The 21,508-nt window shown below is 39.4% G+C and overlaps 1 protein-coding gene across 1 annotated transcript in view; it reads left to right on the top strand.

Annotated features, from left to right (window-relative positions):
• Positions 1–1,613: 1,613 nt before the first annotated feature.
• mkln1 (muskelin 1) overlaps positions 1,614–21,508 on the top strand; it is a 107,754-nt gene continuing 87,859 nt past the window's right edge. Inside the window, exon 1 of the mRNA XM_003220747.4 lies at positions 1,614–1,828. Within this exon, the coding sequence (XP_003220795.2) occupies positions 1,629–1,828 (200 nt within the window). The 5' untranslated portion in view covers positions 1,614–1,628. The remainder of the gene's footprint in view (positions 1,829–21,508) is intronic.

Here is a 21,508-nt window from a genome sequence, read left to right on the forward strand (position 1 = left end):
AATAATTGTTTTTATCCAATTGCTGCCAGTTAGAAGGCTAAGCTCTGTTCACTTGGTCTCCTAGCAACCCACTCAGCCCAGGGGACCTTTTACCTTAACTACCACCAATTCCTCAATACGTTATTTCCCATACCACCATACTTCGCCACAGCAATGCGTGGCCGGGCACAGCTAGTATTCCTATATTCGATAAAGGCAATGAGTAACACAACGAGTGACGTTAATTTTAAATGCTTGTCCATTGTTTCATCTCTGTTTTGTGTCTTTTAATCGCCTTGAGTATTTTAGCCGCCTTGAGTCTCTTTCAGGGTAGAGAAAGGCAGGGTATAAATAAATTGACATGTATTTTATAGAAATACATTTTAATATGTAGCTTTTATAGAAATACAGTAGTGTCTCACTTATCCAATATAAACAGGCCAGCAGAATGTTGGATAAGCGAATATGTTGGATAATAAGGAGAGATTAAGAAAAAGCCTATTAAACATCAAAATAGGTTATGATTTTACAAATTAAGCACCAAAACATTATGTTATACAACAAATTTGACAGAAAAAGTAGTTCATTACACATTAATGCTATGTAGTAATTACTGTATTTATGAATTTAGCACCAAAATAGCACAATGCATTGAAAACATTGACTACAAAAATCCAGAACGTTAGATAAGTGAGACTCTACTGTACATTTTAATATGTGTATGTGTAGCATTTTTACAATGTTTATGTGTTTTAATTGTTCTGTAACCCGGTGACGCAGCAGGTTATGCTCCTGAACTTGCTCACTGAACGTTTGGCGGTTCGAGTCCAGGGAGTGGAGTGAGCTCCCGCTGTTAGACCCAGCTTCTGCCAACCTAGCAGTTTGAACTGAACTTGCTCACTGTACGGTTGGCGGTTCGAGTCCAGGGAGCAGAATGAGCTCCCGCTGTTAGCCCCAGCTTCCGCCAATTTAGCAGTTTGAAAACATGCAAATGTGAGTAGATCAATAGGTATTGCTCCAGCGGGAAGGTAACGGCACTCCATGCAGTCATGCCGGCCATATGACCTTGGAGGTGTCTATGGACAACGCCGGCTCTTTGGCTTAGAACTGGAGATGAGCACCAATCCCCAGAGTCGGACACAACTAGACATAATGCCAGGGGAAAACCTTTACCTCTAACCCGACTCAAGCCACAAAGAGAGGCGGGTAAAAAATATTTATTTATTTAGTCATTATTATTTAATTATATAATTATTTTACAGTTCTTATTTTTTTGGGGGGGTGAAGGACTCAATAGCAATAACTTTGCTAAACACTTGGCAGTTGAATTGCTAAACAACCACTAAACCCTTGGCAGTTGACTATAACCCAACTTGCTAAACTCTTAGCAGTTGAATAGTCCTGGGTATCCAAAATATGCGGCGGGCCCTTTAAGAGCGGCCATTTGCTCCCCTTTGCTTAACTCTTTTCAGTTTCCCTCCTCTCTCTGAAGGAGATATTAACAAATAAAAAAAAACTTCCGGTTCCCAAGCGATAATATTTAAAGGGCCTGCGGGTAGACATTGCCGCCCGTTGGCTTCTAATCTTGCAATAGGTCAAAGCAAGCGAATGAGGCCGTGCGATGGAGGACCGGACGTGTCTGCGCGCGCATGCGTACTGCCGGCGCCCCGTCAACTCTATGGCGAATCCTCTTCGTCGCGGCTGCTGACAAAATGGCGGCGGCAGCGGCGTCGGCGGCGGGGCCTCCCGGGTTAGGCTTTGATTTTGGCCCAAACAGCGCCCTCGAGAGCCGCGTCTTGGCTTACACGTTGCACCGATGGAGCAGCTTCTCCTCCACTTATTTGCCAGAGTGAGTCGAGGGGAAAGGCCCGAGAGGGGAGGCAGTTAAAGGCCTTGGAAGGCTGCCCCGCCCCCTCCTGAGGGGACGCGAAGGGGCTCACTAGGCCGAAGGGAAGCAGAAGGGGCTTCGGTGGGGGAAAGGCAGGGATAGCAGGCATCATTACATCGGTCTTTGGCTGCCTCTAGAGCAGGCCTGGGCCAGCTTGGGCCTTCCAAGTGTTTTGGACTCCAACTTCCACAATTCCTAACAGCCGGTAGGCTGTTAGGAATTGTGGAAGTTGGAGTCCAAAACACCTGGAGGGCCCAAGTTGGCCCAGGCCTGCTCTAGAATGAATGAAGTTTGACACCACTCAAGTCCAATCCTGGGACTTTCAGTATGGTGAGGCAACCTTGGGAAACTACATCTCCCAGGATATCATAGCATTGAGCCATCGCAAAAGGTGTGTGTGTGTGTGTATCCAGCTGCATTATTTTCCCAGTATAGATGTATTTATTTACCCTGTCTTTTGCTGCCCTGAGATGTAGATGTTATAATTGTAATTGTAATATATTGTATGTACGTATGCTTGTAAACCACCCTGAGTCCCCTTCGGGGTGAGAAGGCCAGGATATAAATGTTGCTAATAAATAATAATAATAATAAATAACAAAAAACGAATATTGCAGGTGGGTGCTTTCATATCTGGAATCCTGACACCCTTAACCCTGGTAGTTCAAAGTGGCATTGAACTGCATTGATTCTACAGTGTAATATTATAATACAGTAGAGTCTCACTTATCCAACATTCTGGATTATCCAACGCATTTTTGTAGTCAATGTTTTCAATACATCATGATGTTTGGGTGCTAAATTCATAAATACAGTACTTACTACATAGCATTACTGCATATTGAACTACCTTTTCTGTCAAATTTGTTGTTAAACATGATGTTTTGGTGCTTAATTTGTAAAATCATATCCTAATTTGATGTGTAATAGGCTTTTCCGTAATCCCTCCTTATTATCCAACATATTTGCTTATCAAGCATTCTGCCAGCCCATTTATATTGGATAAGTGAGACTCTACTGTAATAATAATAAAACTTTATTTATATCCTGACCTATCTCCCCGAGGGGACTCAGGGCGGTTTACAACAGATATCGGCAAGTATTCAATGCTATAAGAAGCTGATAAAAGACAAAAATAACCAACCCTCCAAATCCCAAAAAACAAATCCAGATCTATATCAAAAGTAATATCACATTATTCTGCAATATTACTGGTAATATGATATGTAATAATATGCAATTGTTGTAATATATATTATTGTATTGTACTATATTATTATATCACAATATATATTGTGGCATAATGATACCAGTACATTATACTATTAGTATTATATAATATGTTTTACCATATCATAAGTTGTATATAAATTAGGGTGTATATATATACCCTAATATATATACTAATATATTGTACTTTATACAATAATATATAATGCTAAAGAATGCTCAAACTTTTGTACAGTGGCACTTATTTCACATGCCAGTAAGGTAGTGCTCAAGATCTTGCAAGGTAGGCTCCAGCAATACATGGAGTGAGAGTTGCCAGATGTACAAGTTTGGTTTAGAAAAGGCAGAGGAATGAGAGACCAAATTGCCTATATCCCATGGATAATAGAGGAAGGTAGGGGGTTTCAGGGGAAAAAAATCTATTTCTGTTTTATTGACTAATCTAAGGATTTTGACTGTGTGGATCATAATAAATTGTGGCAAGTTCTTTGTGGTATGGGGATATCAAGTCACCTTGTTTGTCTCTTGAGGAATCTGTATAACGACTAAGTAGCAACAGTAAGAACAGAACACGGAACAACAGACTGGTTAAAGATTGGGAAAAGAGTATGGCAGGGCTGTATGCTTTCACCCTACCTATTCAACTTGTACGCAGAACACATCATGCGTCATGCGGGGTTTGATGAATCCAAGGCTGGAGTTAAAATTGCTGGAAGAAACATTAACAACCTTAGATATGCAGATGATACTACTTTGATGTCTGAAAGTGAGGAGGAACTGAGGAGCCTTATAGCCAAGGCGAAAGAAAGGAGAAAGTGCAAAAGCTAGGTTGCAGTTAAACATTAAGAAAACCAAGATGATGGCAACCAGACTGATTGATAAGTGGCAAATAAAGGGAGAAAATGTGAAGACGGTGACATGTATTCACTGTTATAATTGTATATTTATATTACATGCAATATTACTAATAATATTGCAATATAGTCGTATAATATATTGTATGTACCCTGTTTCCCCGAAAATAAGACATCCCCGAAAAATAAGACCTAGTAGAAGTTTTGCTGAATTGCTAAATATAAGGCCTCCCCCGAAAGTAAGACATAGCAAAGTTTTTGTTTGGAAGCATACCCAGCGTCTGACAAACAGAACACCAGAGCATGCAGGATTGGTAAATGTACATACCAGTTATACATGGAAATAATGGTAGTAACAAGAAATTCTTGATAGGATTCACAGCTTGTCTGGTTATGTTGGTTTGTGATGACAACTACTGTACAGTATATAATAAATGTTCATTTTTTGTTCAACAGTAAATGTGAATTCTTCTTCATAGAAAAATAAGACATCACCTGAAAATAAGACCTAGCACATCTTTGGGAGCAAAAATTAATATAAGACACTGTCTTATATTCGGGGAAACACGGAATATATACTTGTAAACCGCCCTGAGTCCCCCTCGGGGTGAGAAGGGCGGGATATAAATGTTGCTAATAAATAAATAAATAAATACATTTCTAGGCACAAAGGTTACTGCAGACGCAGACTGCAGCCAGGAAATCAGAAGATGTTTACTTCTTGGGAGGAGAGCAATGACCAACCTTGATAAAATAGTGAAGAATAGAAACATCACACTGGCAACGAAGGTCCGCATAGTTAAAGGAATGGTATTCCTCATAGTAACCTATGGATGCGAGAGCTGGACCATAAGGAAGGCTGAGTGAAGGAAGATAGATGCTTTTGAACTTTGGTGCTGGAGGAAAATCCTGAGAGTGCCTTGGACCACAAGAAGATCCAACCAATAATGCCCGACTGCTTACTGGAGGGAAGGATATTAGAGGCAAAGATGAAGTACATCATGAGAAGACAGGAAAGCTTGGACAAGATAGTGATGCTGGGGGAAAAGGAGGGAAAAAGGAAGAGGGGCCGACCAAGGGCAAGATGGATGGATGGTATTCTTGAAGTGATTGGCTTGACCTTGAAGGAGCTGGAGGTGGCGACGGCCAACAAGGAGCTCTAACGTGGGCTGGTCCATGAGGTCACAAAGTGTTGGAAGTGACTGAACAAATATACAACATATTGCAACATTATTAATATTACATACAATATACCATCAGTATTACATTATAATGTTATTATTTCTATATATTATTATATTGTATATATTGAGGGGCTCCCAAGTGATGTTGCAGGAAACGTGATGGAGCCCCATATTACATATTACATGTATTACAGGAATTACAAGTGGAGCCTTTTGTATCTGGAATCCTGACACCTTCAGCCCAGACAGTTCAAAGTGCTGTTGAACTGCATTGATTCTATAGTGTAGATGATAACAATAAAAATAACAACAACAACTCAGGATGACTTACAACTAGTAACAAAAAACAATAATACATCAGTGAAATTAACATAACTTACAATTGAATCATTGCCATTACTGAAAGCATATAAGAACATAACATAAGTAGCTACTCTTGCTGGAATAAAAACATAAAAAATGTTAAAACCATTGCTCTTACTAAAATACCTCAATTTTAAGACTGTCTCCAAAAACCTGCTTCCAGAGCTAAGTTTTAAGTTGCTTTCTAAAAGTCAACAAGGAGAGAGCCAATCTAATTTCCTTGGGAAGAGCATTTCAGAGCAGGGGTAGGGCGACCACTGGGACCGAGAGGATGGCCTTCCCTGTGGACCTCAGGGCCAGAGCTGGTACAGAAAGGGGGATGCGATCCAGCAAATAAGCTGGACCCAAACCATGTAGGACTTTATAGGTTTTGACCTGCACTTTGAATTGGGCCTGGAAACAAATAGGCAGCTAGTGGAGCTGTTTTAGCAGTGGAGTAGATGCACCCAGTGATATCAGCTGAGAATTTCAGGATTCCCCATGTGAAATACCCCACCTGTTATGTTCCTTATGTTACAATGTCTCTTCCGGTAATTCTATGCTGGAGAATTAATTCAAAAATTGCCGTTTCTCAATGCCATGGAGTCATGGGAGTTGTCATTTGACCAAGACCCCTTCCACACAGCTGAATAAAATCCCACATTATCTGTTTTGAACTGGAATATATAGCAGTGTAGACTTAGATAATGCAGTCCAAAGCAGATATTTTTGACTTTTTCTTCCATGATATTCTAGGTTATATGGCTGTGTGGAAGGCCCTTAGTTATACAGGTTGAGCATCTCTTACCCAGCAATCTGAAAATACTGACATTGCTTACATTCCACACAGCTCTATAACCCAGAATTTTAAGACAGAATAACCCACAATATCTGCTTTGAACTGGGTTATCCAATTTCAGACTGCCATATATCCCAGTTCAAAGCAGATAATTTGGGATTTTATTCAGCTGTTTGGAAGGGGCCTGAGAGAGCAGCTCCTTTGTTTTCTGATGATTAAAGACCCTTTCACACTGCTCCTATATGCCAGGATCTGATTCCAGATTATCCATTTATCCTAGGTTATCTGCCAGTGGGGACTCATAGGGCCATTCCACACAGCCCTATATCCCAGAGTATCAAGGCAGAAAATCCCACATTATCTGATTGTGGACTCAGACAACCCAGTTCAAAGCAGATATTTGTGGGATTTTTTGCCTTTATATTCTGGGATATAGGGCTGTGTGGAAGGGCCCATAGTTGAATTTGAGGCAGATAATCTGGGATAAAGGTCAGTGTGGAAGGGCCCTCAGTGTACACCATCTTTATTTCATGTGCACAGTTATTTTAACAATATGGAACTTTTCAAAAAGGTAATAAAAACTATTTTTCAGGCTTTTTTGGAGGGGGGAATTTGCATATAGGAATATAATGAGAGATCTTAGGGCCCTTCCACACAGCTATATAACCCAGAATATCAAGGCAGATAATCCACAATATCTGCTTTGAACTGGATTATTTGAGTCCACACTGCCATGTAATTCAGTTTAATGTGGATTCTATGCAGCTGTGTTGAAGGGGCCTCAGAGATAGGACCCAAGTCTAAATATGGAGTTTATTTATGTGTTGTATATGTATGTTCTTAGCCTGAAGGTAATTTAATATGTTGTTTTAAAATAATTTTTGCATGAAAAAAGTTTGTAAATGGAGCCCTTGGAAAGCAAAGGTTTTTTTTTTTAATCTCAGCCACCCATGTGGACAATTTTGTATTTTGGAATGTTTTGGATTTCAGAATTTTGGATAAAGGATGCTCAACCTGTATTTGTTATTCAAGGGTGAATATATATTTTAGGACACTCTGTTTATGCGTGTTTGTATTTGTGTGTATGGTTATGCATGGGCATACATACAGACATTATTTGAGAGGTGGGATAGTAGCTCATACCTTAGAACTGCTTTAGGATAATGTGATACTTTGTTGATATGAATATTTCATGTGGCTATGTATTAATTTTAAATATATTATTTTATATTTAGCAGAAGACAGGATGGAATTTGAGTAGAACAAGAAGTTGATGTAATGGTTTGATCAAAGAAAAAACACATTAAAAACACAACTGTCTTTTCGCAGTCTCAAGTATAGGCCAATTTTGTAATTTTATTGTTTATTGTATCTTTTTTAAAGTGAGCCATAGAGTTAAGTTAAAGTTTTTGTTGGTAGGGATGAGGTGGGGTTGTTTTTGCTTCGGATAATTTTGCTTTGTTTCTCATTCTCTATACCAGTTCAAAGAGATAAGTCCAATATATGGGGTGCCCTTGGAAGGGGGTGATGTTCTTTCTTCCTTGTGTTCATTCTCCCCTTTCCTTGGATTTGCACTGTAATGATGCAGATATGGCATGTCTCTGACATTGTGTTTATGAGCAAATGTTTTGGGAATAGAAAAGGCAGCTTTGTTGGATGTGAGGAAAGGTAGATAAAGCATGAGCAGAGTACAGTAAAATGATAAAAGGTTTTTATAAGCTTTTAAGGAAGGAGGAAATGGCTGAAAAAGGATGAGGATGCCCTGTGTTAAGCACAGGATGTCACTAAAGGAATTGAAAATTAAGATATTTCTTGCAATGGTTTCAATTCATTTTTCCAAAGGCAAACTCGGAAAAGGGTTGGTAGGGACTGAGTGAATATTACACTTATTGGAGTTGTAAAAGAATACAGGAATAAAACTGAGGTAACTCCTCCGTTTTTATCACCAGCTTAAATGAAGCTTCCATAGATGTTTGTGACCCCCTGCATACTATATCTCTCCTCTCTTTCTCTTGGATGACCATCATTATTTTATGTGTTGTCGAAAGCTTTCATGGTTGGAATCACAGGGTTGTGTATTTTTCGGGCTGTATGGGCATGTTCCGGAAGTAGTGTCTTCTGACGTTTTGCCCACATCTATGTCAGGCATCCTCACAACCTCTGAGAGAGACTACTTCCGGAACATGGCCATACAGCCTAAAAACACACAACAACCCATCCTTATTTTCTCCATCACTAACTTTACTTTTCAATATATTTCAAGGGAAGACCTGCTTTTACTTTAGGTTGTTATATAAAGTGACCTCATGCTTTAATAAAAAAAAAATCTTGGCAGTATCTACTGTAGGGAGAATCCACTGTAGTGGATTTAGGGTTTGTATAGGACGTACTCAGGGCTAGAGTATGAAGATATCTAATAATGGAAAAGGTAGAATCTGAAGTCATAGGTGAGCTGGTAAGTTCAGGGCATCTGCAGTATCGGAGTGTGTGTGGAGCTTAAACTGGAAGAGTGGGAAATACAGCATATAGAACTGACATGAAGAAAAGTATGATATTTTAGCATGCCAGGTAGCTGTGCCTCATTGGACATTTGGACAAATGAAGTTATGTAACACATGGAATGATTACTGTTCATGTGGTCTATGCATGGGTCTGATGTGGCTGATTAGTTTTCAGGAGAAAGATTTGACCCCATTGACACTTGAGCTGATCTGGAAGGGATTAAAAGAAGGAAATAGTCATAAAAGGAGGATTCTTGCTTGAACAAGTTTGTTGTTGCCAATAGGCTAGAGACAATGTGCTTTTTTTTGTCGCTCAGTTGTGTGTATGTGAGTAAAGGAGTAAACGCATGCAAGGGACTCTTGTGACACTATTTCACTTTTGGACCTGAAATGAACTTGGACTTGAATGTTCATGTGCTGCAACTGTTTGCTCACATGATGTTTACCGTTGTAAGTGAACTCTGTTCCCTCAAAAGATCTCATGTTATCTGAGGCACCAAAAAGAGTTGAGCTTGCTCTTTATTGGTGAAAGTTTTTAAATGTTAGAAATGATTGCATTCTCCTGGAATTTGCTGATTTTTAGAGGCATTTGTATAATTCTTTTCAGAGCTATTCATCTAATGCTGTTGTAGAAAAATGACAGCATAATGTACACACAAGGTGTCCCTTGATGGGAAGCTAATTTGTACACTAGAAAATTCATCCATTGGACAGGCTGCATTGTTTGGAGTGCTACTTAGCTCCATTGGCTGCCAGTTTGTTTCTGGGCACAAATCAGAGTGCTGTATTTGACCTATAAAACTGTATAGCTCAGGCCCAGGCTGACTGGCAGACTGCATGTCCTCACATGAGCTTGTCTGAGATCCTCAGGAAAGGCCATTTTCTTAGTCCTTCCACTATCATGGTTTGTGAGGTTCTTCTCAGTGGCTGCTCTGGGACAATACCCACTCCCAAGAGTTGTGTGTAAGTCACTGCTGGTTCCTTTTCTCTCCTAAATGTTAACATGCAATTTCTTTGCTCTTTAAGGTATCTCTCTCTACCATCAAGGTTTCTGATTCTAATGGGTCACATCTGAAGCCTAGAGGAAAACTTGATTGAATATTGAGTGCTGTTCTTGTTGTAGCATCTGATCACTCATGTGTAACCAGCGGTAATAAACGAATGTAGATAGATATGTGAACAGCTGTGGCTTGTTGAAGCAATTCTACCCACTTAGATGATCTCTGAAGGTTTCTGTTGCCTAAGATTAGGACTATGTTCAAAGCCATTGGATCTATAAAAGAAAAACAATTTTGAGCTGGCTCAAACATTTTACTTGATAAAGATTTGTAGAGATTAATCATAAGAATGCCCCATCCCTCAAGCTAGGCAAAGTTGAAAAGATTTCAATTGATGGCAAAATTAAGACAAATGCAACATATTGAGAAGAAATCCTTCCTAGAGTAGGCCAGTTGAAATGAATGGGACTTGGTAGTTACAAAGTGGATTTCAGTTTCCTTATGCGTAGACAAACATCGGATCTAACTCATTGTCACTACTTTGGTAATCTGTATTTGCATAATTTCATTGATGCATTAGTTTATCCTAACACAGGTTTTATTTGTAGACTGACCACTCTATATGCCCTTTATTCTGCATTCTTAGTTCTCAGATTGACATGTTGAGCTTCCTTACAAGAGAGCAGATTTCATTTGGACGTTAGAAGTAATTTCTTGACAATTAGAGCTGTTGGGCAATGGAACCTGTTTCCCAGAGGTCTCATTCTCTGGACTTCTTCAAAAGGAGCCTGGACAGCTCCCTCTTTTTGCATTTTTGAGCTAAAGGATTGGCTGGATGACCCTGAGGCTCTTCAAACTTTCTGCTTCTATGAGACAAAAAGAAGGGAACATCTTTGTGGGACTTTTCATTTTATTCCTGAAGTATTTCAGAATCCTGTTTTTCTTCCAAAGGAGCCATCATCACGTCAATGTCAGTTGCCGTTTATTGTGTGTCATTCCTTTTCATCTATCAGTTTTTAAAATCAGTGACAATGTTTAGATTTCTTGAAAGTTCTTGATAAATATAGAATTGCATAGAGCTAATGTAAATGTTAAATCTGAAATTCTAGTAAAATGAGATCATACTACAGTAGAGTATCACTTATCCAACACTCGCTTATCCAACGTTCTGGATTATCCAATACATTTTTGTAGTCAATGTTTTCAATATATCATGATATTTTGGTGCTAAATTCGTAAACACAGTAATTACTACATAGCATTACTGCGTATTGAACTACTTTTTCTGTCAAATTTGTTGTATAACATGATGTTTTGGTGCTTAATTTGTAAAATCTTAACCTAATTTGATGTTTAATAGGCTCTTCCTTAATGCCTCCTTATTATCCAACATATTCGGTTATCCAACATTCTGCTGGCCCATTTATGTTGGATAAGTGAGACTCTACTTCAAAATTGACATTTAAGAATAAGAGGTGACATGTGTTAATTATAGCAGTTTAACTCTCCTATGGTGAGGGTGAGACAACAGGAAGTGAGAGAAATCTACCCCTTGGAAGAATTATCATGTGAAAAAGGTGTCTCAGCCGAAGGTTTATCATCAATCCTTTTTTCCACGACAAGCCATTTTTTTTTTCAAAATTCAATTATCACAGGGATAGAAAGTGAGGTGAAATCTTTTGAATGAGCACAGACAGGAAAAAAAACAACACCACAGGGGTGTTAACCCTTCCCTATGCTCATCATCATAGACTATCACTTGTGGCTGAGCATGATTGCCTTTCATAGAATCATAGAATCATAGAATAGTAGAGTTGGAAGAGACCACATGGGCCATCTAGTCCAACCCCCTGCTAAGAAGCAGAAAATCGCATTCAAAGCACCCCCGACAGATGGCCATCCAGCCTCTGTTTAAAAGCCTCCAAGGAAGGAGCCTCCACCACGGCCCCGGGGAGAGAGTTCCACTGTCGAACAGCTCTCACAGTGAGGAAGTTCTTCCTGATGTTCAGGTGGAATCTCCTTTCCTGTAGTTTGAAGCCATTGTTCCGTGTCCTAGTCTGCAGGGCAGCAGAAAACAAGCTTGCTCCCTCTTCCCTATGGCTTCCCCTCACATATTTGTACATGGCTATCATGTCTCCTCTCAGTCTTCTCTTCTGCAGGCTAAACATGCCCAGCTCTTTAAGCCGCTCCTCATAGGGCTTGTTCTCCAGACCCTTAATCATTTTAGTCGCCCTCCTCTGGACACTTTCCAGCTTGTCAACATCTCCCTTCAACTGTGGTGCCCAAAATTGGACACAGTATTCCAGGTGTGGTCTGACCAAGGCAGAATAGAGGGGGAGCATAACTTCCCTGGATCTAGACGCTATTCCCCTATTGATGCAGGCCAGAATCCCATTGGCTTTTTTAGCAGCCGCATCACATTGTTGGCTCATGTTTAACTTGTTGTCCACGAGGACTCCAAGGTCTTTTTCGCACACACTGCTGTCAAGCCAGGCGTCCCCCATTCTGTATCTTTGATTTCCATTTTTTCTGCCGAAGTGAAGTATCTTGCATTTGTCCCTGTTGAACTTCATTTTGTTAGTTTTGGCCCATCTCTCTAGTCTGTCAAGATCGTTTTGAATTCTGCTCCTGTCTTCTGGAGTGTTAGCTATCCCTCCCAGTTTTGTGTCGTCTGCAAACTTGATGATCGTGCCTTCTAACCCTTTGTCTAAGTCGTTAATAAAGATGTTGAACAGAACCGGGCCCAGGACGGAGCCCTGCGGCACTCCACTTGTCACTTCTTTCCATGATGAAGACGACGCATTGGTGAGCACCCTTTGGGTTCGTTCGCTTAGCCAATTACAGATCCACCTAACCGTAGTTTTGTCTAGCCCACATTTTACTAGTTTGTTTGCCAGAAGGTCGTGGGGGACTTTGTCGAAGGCCTTACTGAAATCCAGGTACACTACATCCACAGCATCCCCTGTATCGACCCAACTCGTAACTCTATCGAAAAAAGAGATCAGATTAGTCTGGCATGACTTGTTTTTGGTAAATCCGTGTTGACTATTAGCAATGACCGCATTTGTTTCTAAGTGTTCGCAGACCACTTCCTTAATGATCTTTTCCAGAATTTTGCCTGGTATTGATGTGAGGCTGACCGGACGGTAATTGTTTGGGTCGTTCTTTTTTCCCTTCTTGAAGATAGGGACCACATTCGCCCTCCTCCAATCTGCTGGGACTTCTCCCGTTCTCCAAGAACTCTCGAAGATAATTGCCAGTGGTTCTGAAATAACTTCCGCTAGTTCCTTCAGTACTCTTGGGTGTAGCTGATCTGGCCCTGGGGACTTGAATTGGTTTAGAGAGGCCAAGTGTTCCTGGACAACTTGTTTCCCTATTTGGGGTTGGATTTCCCCCAATCCTTCGTCCATTCCGTGTTGCTGAGGTTGAAGATGGCTTTCTTTTTCTGAGAAGACCGAGGCAAAGAAGGCATTAAGTAGTTCTGCCTTTTCCCTGTCCCCTGTCGCCATCACCCCATTTCAAGTGTAGAGTCTTGGTGATGGGTCCGTAGGCAACTGTAGAGACCTATTCTGGACCCGCCTATTCTTTTGCAGTGAGGACATGGATTTCCAGATGGAAGGCATTACCGTTGGCATGATGCACCTTCTTCTTGATACGTTTCTCCCTTTTGCCCTCCATTCGTGCCTCTTTGAATTCCACAGCACTGTCGGTAACAGCTGTTCTCCAGTTAAAATGCTCTAGGGCAGTGGTTCTCAACCTGGGGTCCCCAGATGTTTTTGGCCTTCAACTCCCAGAAATCCTAACAGCTGGTAAAATGGCTGGGATTTCTGGGAGCTGTAGGCCAAAACCATCTGGGAACCCCAGGTTGAGAACCACTGTTCTAGGGTTTCCCAGTTCTCGGTGTCTATGCCATGATTTTAAAGGTTGGCTTTAAGCCCATTTTTGCTGTCCACAAACACTCCATTTTCTGTTCTTGAGTTAAGGGTAGAGTAACTGTTTGGCAGATAGTGATGGGGCAGAAGATCATTGCTTCAATGCTGGTGGTCTTTGCTTCTTCCAGAATGCTGACATTTGCCTGCCTGTCTTCCCAAGAGATTTGCAGGATTTTTCAGAGGCAATGCTGATGGAATCGCTCAAGAAGTTGAGAGGGACGTTTGTAGATGGTCCATGTTTCACAGGCATATAACAGAGTTGGGAGGACAATAGCTTTATAAACAGCCATCTTGGTATTTCTACAAAAGACTATGCCACATGGACAACTAATTTTGCAAGCAGGCTGCGCCCTCAGAAATGTTGCAATGCTAACTCTATGTCACAGCTAGAGTGATTTTATCTGGAGTGCAACACAGAACTCAACCAGAAAGTCTCTAGAGTTTGAACTCATAACACCACATGTAATGTTCATCACACATTCCTCTCCCTTTTCCCATGGAGAATGTCTTGCTGTACAAGAGCAAAAGGAGAAGCAGAGTCTGTGAAGCTGGCACAAATATATTCTTAACCAACTTTCCAACACCCAACAATATAGGCAGGCTCAAACAGAGCTTGAAAGCAATAGGGGAACATCAAGAAGAGATCTATATCATTGTTCATTTTCACACATAGATGTAGGATTCTGTGTAATGTTCAAGTAATTTTCAAGCTGCATTGCAAATTATTATAAATTCCCTTTTGGGAAATGCTGACATGCATTGGAGAAGAGCTCATTTAGAGGGTTCTTGAAGGGTATGGGTGTTCATTTTATGTCTTATCTGTCTTTCTTGGAGTCTGTGTCCGGGGGCGATCTTGATGGCCATTGTGGATCTAATTAATGTGGTCTGTGTCAGCAACTGCAGAACCTCTTTAGTAAAGTTAGGCCTCTCAAAAATTGAAATATTGGAAGATAGCTTTGTTTTACCTATGTTACTACAGCCATCAAAAAGTTGCTAGTGAAGTTTATGCACGAAAATTCTAGTTTTCTACCTCCTATCCTCACCCCCCCCCCCCTCGTGTCCATGGCAACTCGGTTCAGATCATTCTAGCCAAACTTCTTTTCAAAAGTTATTATTAGTCTGTTCCCATGAGAAGTGTTTCTAGATGTTCAGGTGCCATCACTGTCTCCCCCTTGATGTCCTTCTCATTTATCCCATGTACTTGGTATGGCTAGAAAGTTATGCACAATGCAATGGAGTTTATCGATTTTTATATGCTCCAGCTTATAGTGACCCAATGATTAAGAAAACTCCAAGAGTCCCATTTCTGAACTAACCTGCTCAGAATATGTAAATTCAAAGCTATGGCTTTCTTTATTGGATCAATCCATTGTAATGTGGTCTCTGTAGTTTTCTATTGCCTTACACTTTCCTAAGCATTGTCTTTTCTGGTGATTCAGTTGTCTTATGACATGTCCAAAAATTTTCAATCTCAGTTCCGTCATCTTACCTTGTATGGCAAGTTCCAGCTTGATTTGTTCTAGGATCAATTGATTTGTCTATTTTAGCAGTCCAAGCACAACTCTCCTTTAGCACTATATTTCAAATGAGTTGATTTTGTTCCCTCTCAACTTTCTTCATTGTCCAAATTTCTCACCTGTACATATACATTAGTATTAATAATGATATTAATAATTCCAGTTAATGATGTGAGTGTGGGAGTGGAAGTCAGAAAATAACTGTGTAGACATGTTGTTCTACTTTTCACCATGCAGTTCAGAACGACATATCCTTGCAACAACTTTTTGAGGTAGACTGGATTGAAATAATACTTTGATTAAATAGAACATTTTGATAAGGTGGGAAATGAACATGAAGTTGTCTCAGTTCTGTAACTGTCACCCATGTTAGCTGCTGTACTGCATTCAAGCTGCCGTTTCCAGTGGTTCCATCATATCTCTGTCCTTGAAAGGCTTTCTCCCTGGCACGTCTTTCTTAGAGTTCCAAGCACAGCATCACAGTGTCCCCTATTTACTTTTTAAAACACGTAGCCAAGGCATTGGATAATCCTTAATGTCTTTGGTTGCTTCTTTCCACACATTTTTATCAGCATGGTGAGTGAGCAGGGCATGTAAGGGAGAAGTATTGTCTGTTCAGAAGGAACAGAAAGGAATAAAAAATGAGGAGAAGAAATGCAATATGCTAGCAATCTGTAATACGTTTTCTGAATTTCCCCCCTGCTTTTCACTATCCTTGCAATTTGGACGAAGGTAACAGGAGTATCTATAAAATGGCATGAAGTGAGTCTCATCTTTGTCCTTTTTAAAGACCAGAATAAATCATGTCAGATTCGAAAGAGAATTTGCTTCTTGGCTGAATGTTTTGCTTGCTCCGTTTTCATCTACAGTGTTGTTGTGTACCTTTAAGTTGCTTCTGACTTAATGGCAACCTTAAACAACTGTATGATAGGGTTTTCTTGGCAGCTCAAAATTTCAGAGGGGACTTGCCTTTGCCTTCCTTTGAGGCTGAGATAATGTTATTTGGCCAGCGTCAGCCAGTGGGTTTCCATACCCAAGCAGGGATTAGGACACTGGTCTCCAGAGTTGTAGTTCAATGCTCAAACTACTACACGTTGTGCTGGTAGTTGCTATGTGGAATGCTCTCCTTAAATCGGTGATCTATGGACTTGTGCTGGTTCATGAGCTATCTACTGGTGGTCCCTAAAGAGTTTCCAGGAAAGAAAGAACTATTTGTCACCAATGTGGTTAGACATGGTATGGGATGGACACCCCCCCCCCCCCCGACACTGGATAGTTTAGGGCATGTGTCTTCAACCTGCAGCCCTCTAGGTAGAGGGCTTCAGTTCCCAGAATTCCTGACCATTGAACAAGCTGTCTAGGGCTTCTGGTAGATGGAGGTCTGAACACCTGTAGGGCTGCAGGTTTAATAAACGTTTTTTTTCAAAACTTTTTAAAAATTGTGTTGTCAAAGGCTTTCATGGCTGGAATCACAGGGTTGTTGTATGCTTTCCAGGCTGTATGGCCGTGTTCCAGAAGCATTCTTTCCTGATGTTTTGCCCACATCTATGGCAGGCATCCTCAGAGTTTGTGAGTCTCACCCCAATAGCTGTAAAAATGACAGAGAAATGAGCCCCAGAAGTTTCTTCAATGCATAACAAAATAGTAACAAAATTTCGTTACTCTCATTACAGTAACAACATTTTCACTAACGATGCTTTAGAAACACTTTAGAAATGGAACACCAGCGCCCCCCCAGTTTTGTAATGATTTTTGAAACATTTTTTATGGATCGCACATGCCTAGTAGCTGAAGGTAATGCTGATGTCATAGTTAACTAGGATTTATTTTTTGTACATAACAGTCACCAATTGTTTCTACGCAGATTGAGAAGATCGTGGTAACTTTATATATTGAATATTGTAATGCTTGTGATTGATCACATCTGATCACGCCATTCAACACTTAAAAAAAAAAGTCAGAAAACTGCAACTGCACAGTTTTCTTCAGCTGTCTTTTTCAAGCTGGAGGGAGAGCTTATTTTCTAGCAATTCAGAGGCCTAAACGCTTTTTCATAGTACACAGCATACACTCTGTGTTCAAGAAGGGAGATGTAATATGATCAAATATACTTGGTTGAATTGCGTATCACTTGTGAAAATACAGTGTTCTATTACCTTATTAACTGTTAGGAGTTACAGATCAAGTTCAGCCAGCCCTTTATAGTTGTATTTTCCCTCTTCATATTATTTCCTCAATGTTATTCTTGGAAGTTTGCCTTTTATTAAATTTTTCTGCCCCATCACCTCTAGCATGTTCAACTGCATTTCATACTAATGCAGTAGCTTCTCAAATATCAGTGGGATCTGGTAAAACAGCAACAACTAAAAAGAAAGAAAAAGAATCAGAAGAAAACAAAACAACACTACATAGGTTTGCAGCTGTGCGGGCCATATTGTAGGAGTCTTATTTCATTATGCATGCTCTTGTTCTTATGTTTTGAGAACAGCAACTGAAGAAAATGATTGCACTCTATTTTAGAAGCATAACTAATAACTTGGCAATAACACCCTTCAGCCAATGATCTAAAAATAATTTGAGAAGTTCCTTCTAGATGAAAGCACAGTATGTTTTAAAAGTACACACACCCTTCTGTTGTTGTGCATTGTGAATAAAGAACTTTAGAAAATGCTCATGAACATGGAATAAAGGCGAACCAACTCTGCAAGGGGTATCTCTGGGTTTCTGTCAATGCATGTCAACATTTCCCAAAAGGGAATTTATAATAATTTGCAATGCAGCTTGAATATTACTTGAACATTACACAGAATCCTACATCTATGTGTGAAAATGAACAATGGTATAGATCTCTTTTTGATTCTCCCCTATTGCTTTCAAGCTCTGTTTGAGTCTTCCTATATTGTTGGGTGTTGGAAAGCTGGTTAAGAATATATTTGTGCCAGCTTCTCAGACTCTGCTTCTCCTTTTGCTCTTGTACAGCAAGACATTCTCCACGGGAAAAGGGAGAGGAATGTGTGATGAACATTGCATATGGTGTTATGAGTTCAAACTCTAGAGACTTTCTGGTTGAGTTCTGTATTGCACTCCAGAGAAAATCACTCTAGCTGTAACATAGAATTAGCATTGCAACATTTCTGAGGGCACAGCATGCTTGCTAAATTAGTTGTCCATGTGGCATAGTCATGAAAACAAGGACTCATTTGGTATATTAGGTCAAGAAGCAATAATCTGTGTAAGATCACAGATGTTTTTGGGAACCTCACACATCAGAGCCTGGAATCAGTAATTCCCCCTCTGACCTGTAATCATTATTTGGAATTCAAAGGTACATATCTTTTAAACTCGCAGTCCCCATGCTGAAAACTTTCAATCCTGTGGAAGCTGTTGACCATTGTCATACTCTGTTTAAGAGAATTACATCTGCCTATTAAACTTTGTGTGACAGAGTCCTTTCTTTTGTCTATTATTGTTGGCTCTATCACTTGGATTGGGTGTCATGAGGTTTACTATCAGTGTTTCACCATTCATAGTATTATAAGTCCTTTTGTGCTATGTCCCTCCTCAATTTTATCTTGTTGAGATGATGCTCCAGGCCTTTAATTCTTCTACCCTTTTCTGCATATTTTCTACCACTGTAATACCCCTTGTGTTACTCTTGATTTGTTTCTACATTTGTTTGATTTCTGATTTATAAGCCATTTTGAGTTATTTGTTTTAAAAAGAGGGGAGAGAAAGTGTTAAACTGCCCACTAGCATTGTAATAATAATAAAATCTTATATCCCACCACATGCAAAGGTGCAAACACACGAAAAACAAAAATTGCCAAAACAGTAAGATAAAACAATAAATAGCCAACATAAATATCTCACTTCACAAAACCTCCTGGTTAAATTTATTAAAATACAGCAATAGCTGCAGGTATAAAACAATAGTAATAAATCTATCTTGTAAAGTGCTTGGTGAAATCTATGGGTCCTCACATATATTCCTTAAAGGAATCTAAATATGGTCAAAGGCTTGTCGAAAAAAACATGTCTTCTATTGTGTGCGGAAGGCTTGGAGAGTGAGGGCCAGCCTGATCTTCCTCGGGAGGGCATTCCAAAGGGGGGGGGGCACCACCAAGAAGGCCCTCTCTTTTGCCCCCACCAACTGCACTTGAGACCGAGTTGGGACTGTGAGGAGGACCTCCCTGGTAGATCTTAGTACCCATGCCGGTTCATAGAAAGAGATGTGATCTTGAAGATAGGCTGGACCCGAAGCATATAGGGCTTTATAGGTAATAACTTGCATTTTGAATTGGGTCCGGAAACTCATTGGCAGCCAGTGGAGCAGATTTAATAGTGTTTGGTGTGCTCCCTATAACCATTATACACAGCAGTTTAATAGCAGCCTTACCCGAGAGGTGAAGAAACTCTCCTTGTGATGTGCAGTATTTTTGCAATAGCAATTCCTTATCAATAAAACTCATTAAAAGCGGCACACTCTGCAGTTTTATCTGATGACTCAGTTTTTAATGGGCAGAGAACTCCAATATAAGTAGGGAGTATTTTGAGGTTTGTTGAAAGATTTCTGGTCACAGAAAGAAATTGCATTCTTGGTCATAGAGGGGTGAACATTTGAAATATTTACTCAGTTGGAGTCTCCCACCTCATGAACATACATAATTTATGTAGTGTATAAAATGCCTCATAAAACTGATAGTAGCACTGTTACCAGCACCATTAGTCTGATTTTCTCTATGTGTACATGTTAATTTTAAGACTGATATTAACTGCTCTGATTTGTTGAAGGGGTAGGGAGAAATAAGAAACAAGTAGTGTTTATGAAATATTCCTAGACATTGGTATTGTTTTTAATGTTACTTGCTGGGATGTTGTATGTTTAAAGTGTAGTGTATTTTAATTTGTAAAGTGCCTTGAGTCCTGGGATGGGGAAAAAGGCATATGATGATCATGACGATGATGAAGATAGTAATATCTGGAGAATAGTACACTAAAGAAAACCAAAAGAACTTATTTGCAGCTCAAGTGCAGGCACTTTAGCATCAAGGCAAATATTGAAAAATAACTGGGTAATATATTGTCTTTGGAAAGAAAAAGATGAAATTCTCTTCTACTTTAACAGTTTATGCAGTAAGATTACAGAGACCTAATACAAGAAATGCCATGATAAAATGGCTGCTGTGATAGAAAAGAAACAAGCATGTGTTCAAGATGTTCATGGTCTTAGATAAACTATATAGGAATTTCATATACCTTTTTAAGTCATGGTAATAACCATAGTTAGTTCTTTTGTGTGTGGGATTTGAGTGTCGCTTAGATCTACAGTACAACTGTGAGTAGCTTCAGAATACAGTAAAAGCCGAAATATAATCCCCAATTCAGCATTCCGTAAATTCACCTATTAATATAAAAGACTGGATTTTAATTTGGCTGCAATGAGATGATTTCGCAAAATGGTGCTTGGCAACAAATAAATTAGAGTACTGTATAGAAGTATGCTTTTACTGTATTCTGAAAAGTACTGTATATACTCGAGTATAAGCCTAATTTTTCAGTCCCTTTTTAGGACTGAAAAAAAAACCTCAGCTTATACTCGGGTGAGGCTCTTGGTGGGCTTATATTCAGGTCGGCTTATACTCAAGTATATATGGTATATTTATTATTTTTCTCTATTATTGGTATTGTTACATTTATTATTTTACTCTATTAATGATTATTAGTACATTTATTATTTTACTCTATTATTATTGTTACTTTTACATTTATTTTACTCTATTTTTATTATTAATACATTAGAATCTCACTTATCCAACACTCGCTTATCCAACATTCTGGATTATCCAACGCATTTTTGTAGTCAATGTTTTCAATACATCGTGATATTTTGGTGCTAAATTCGTAAATACAGTAATTACTACATAGCATTACTGCATATTGAACTACTTTTTCTGTCAAATTTGTTGTATAACATGATGTTTTGGTGCTTAATTTGTAAAATCATAACTTAATTTGATGTTTAATAGGCTTTTCCTTGATCCCTCCTTATTATCCAACATATTTGCTTATCCAACATTCTGCCGGCCAGTTTATGTTGGATGAATGAGACTCTACTGTACACTTATTATTTTACTGCATTTATTATTATTATTACATTTATTATTTCACTCTATTATTATTAAAAGGATACGTAAGCACATTTACATTGAAGAAGATGAAAATAATGATTTAATAAGAGTCGAACAGTCAAATCTTAAATTACAGTTTGATGTAAAGATTCAAAA

Source organism: Anolis carolinensis, chromosome 5, assembly GCF_035594765.1.
Source record: "Anolis carolinensis isolate JA03-04 chromosome 5, rAnoCar3.1.pri, whole genome shotgun sequence".
Classification (NCBI taxonomy): domain Eukaryota; kingdom Metazoa; phylum Chordata; class Lepidosauria; order Squamata; family Dactyloidae; genus Anolis; species Anolis carolinensis.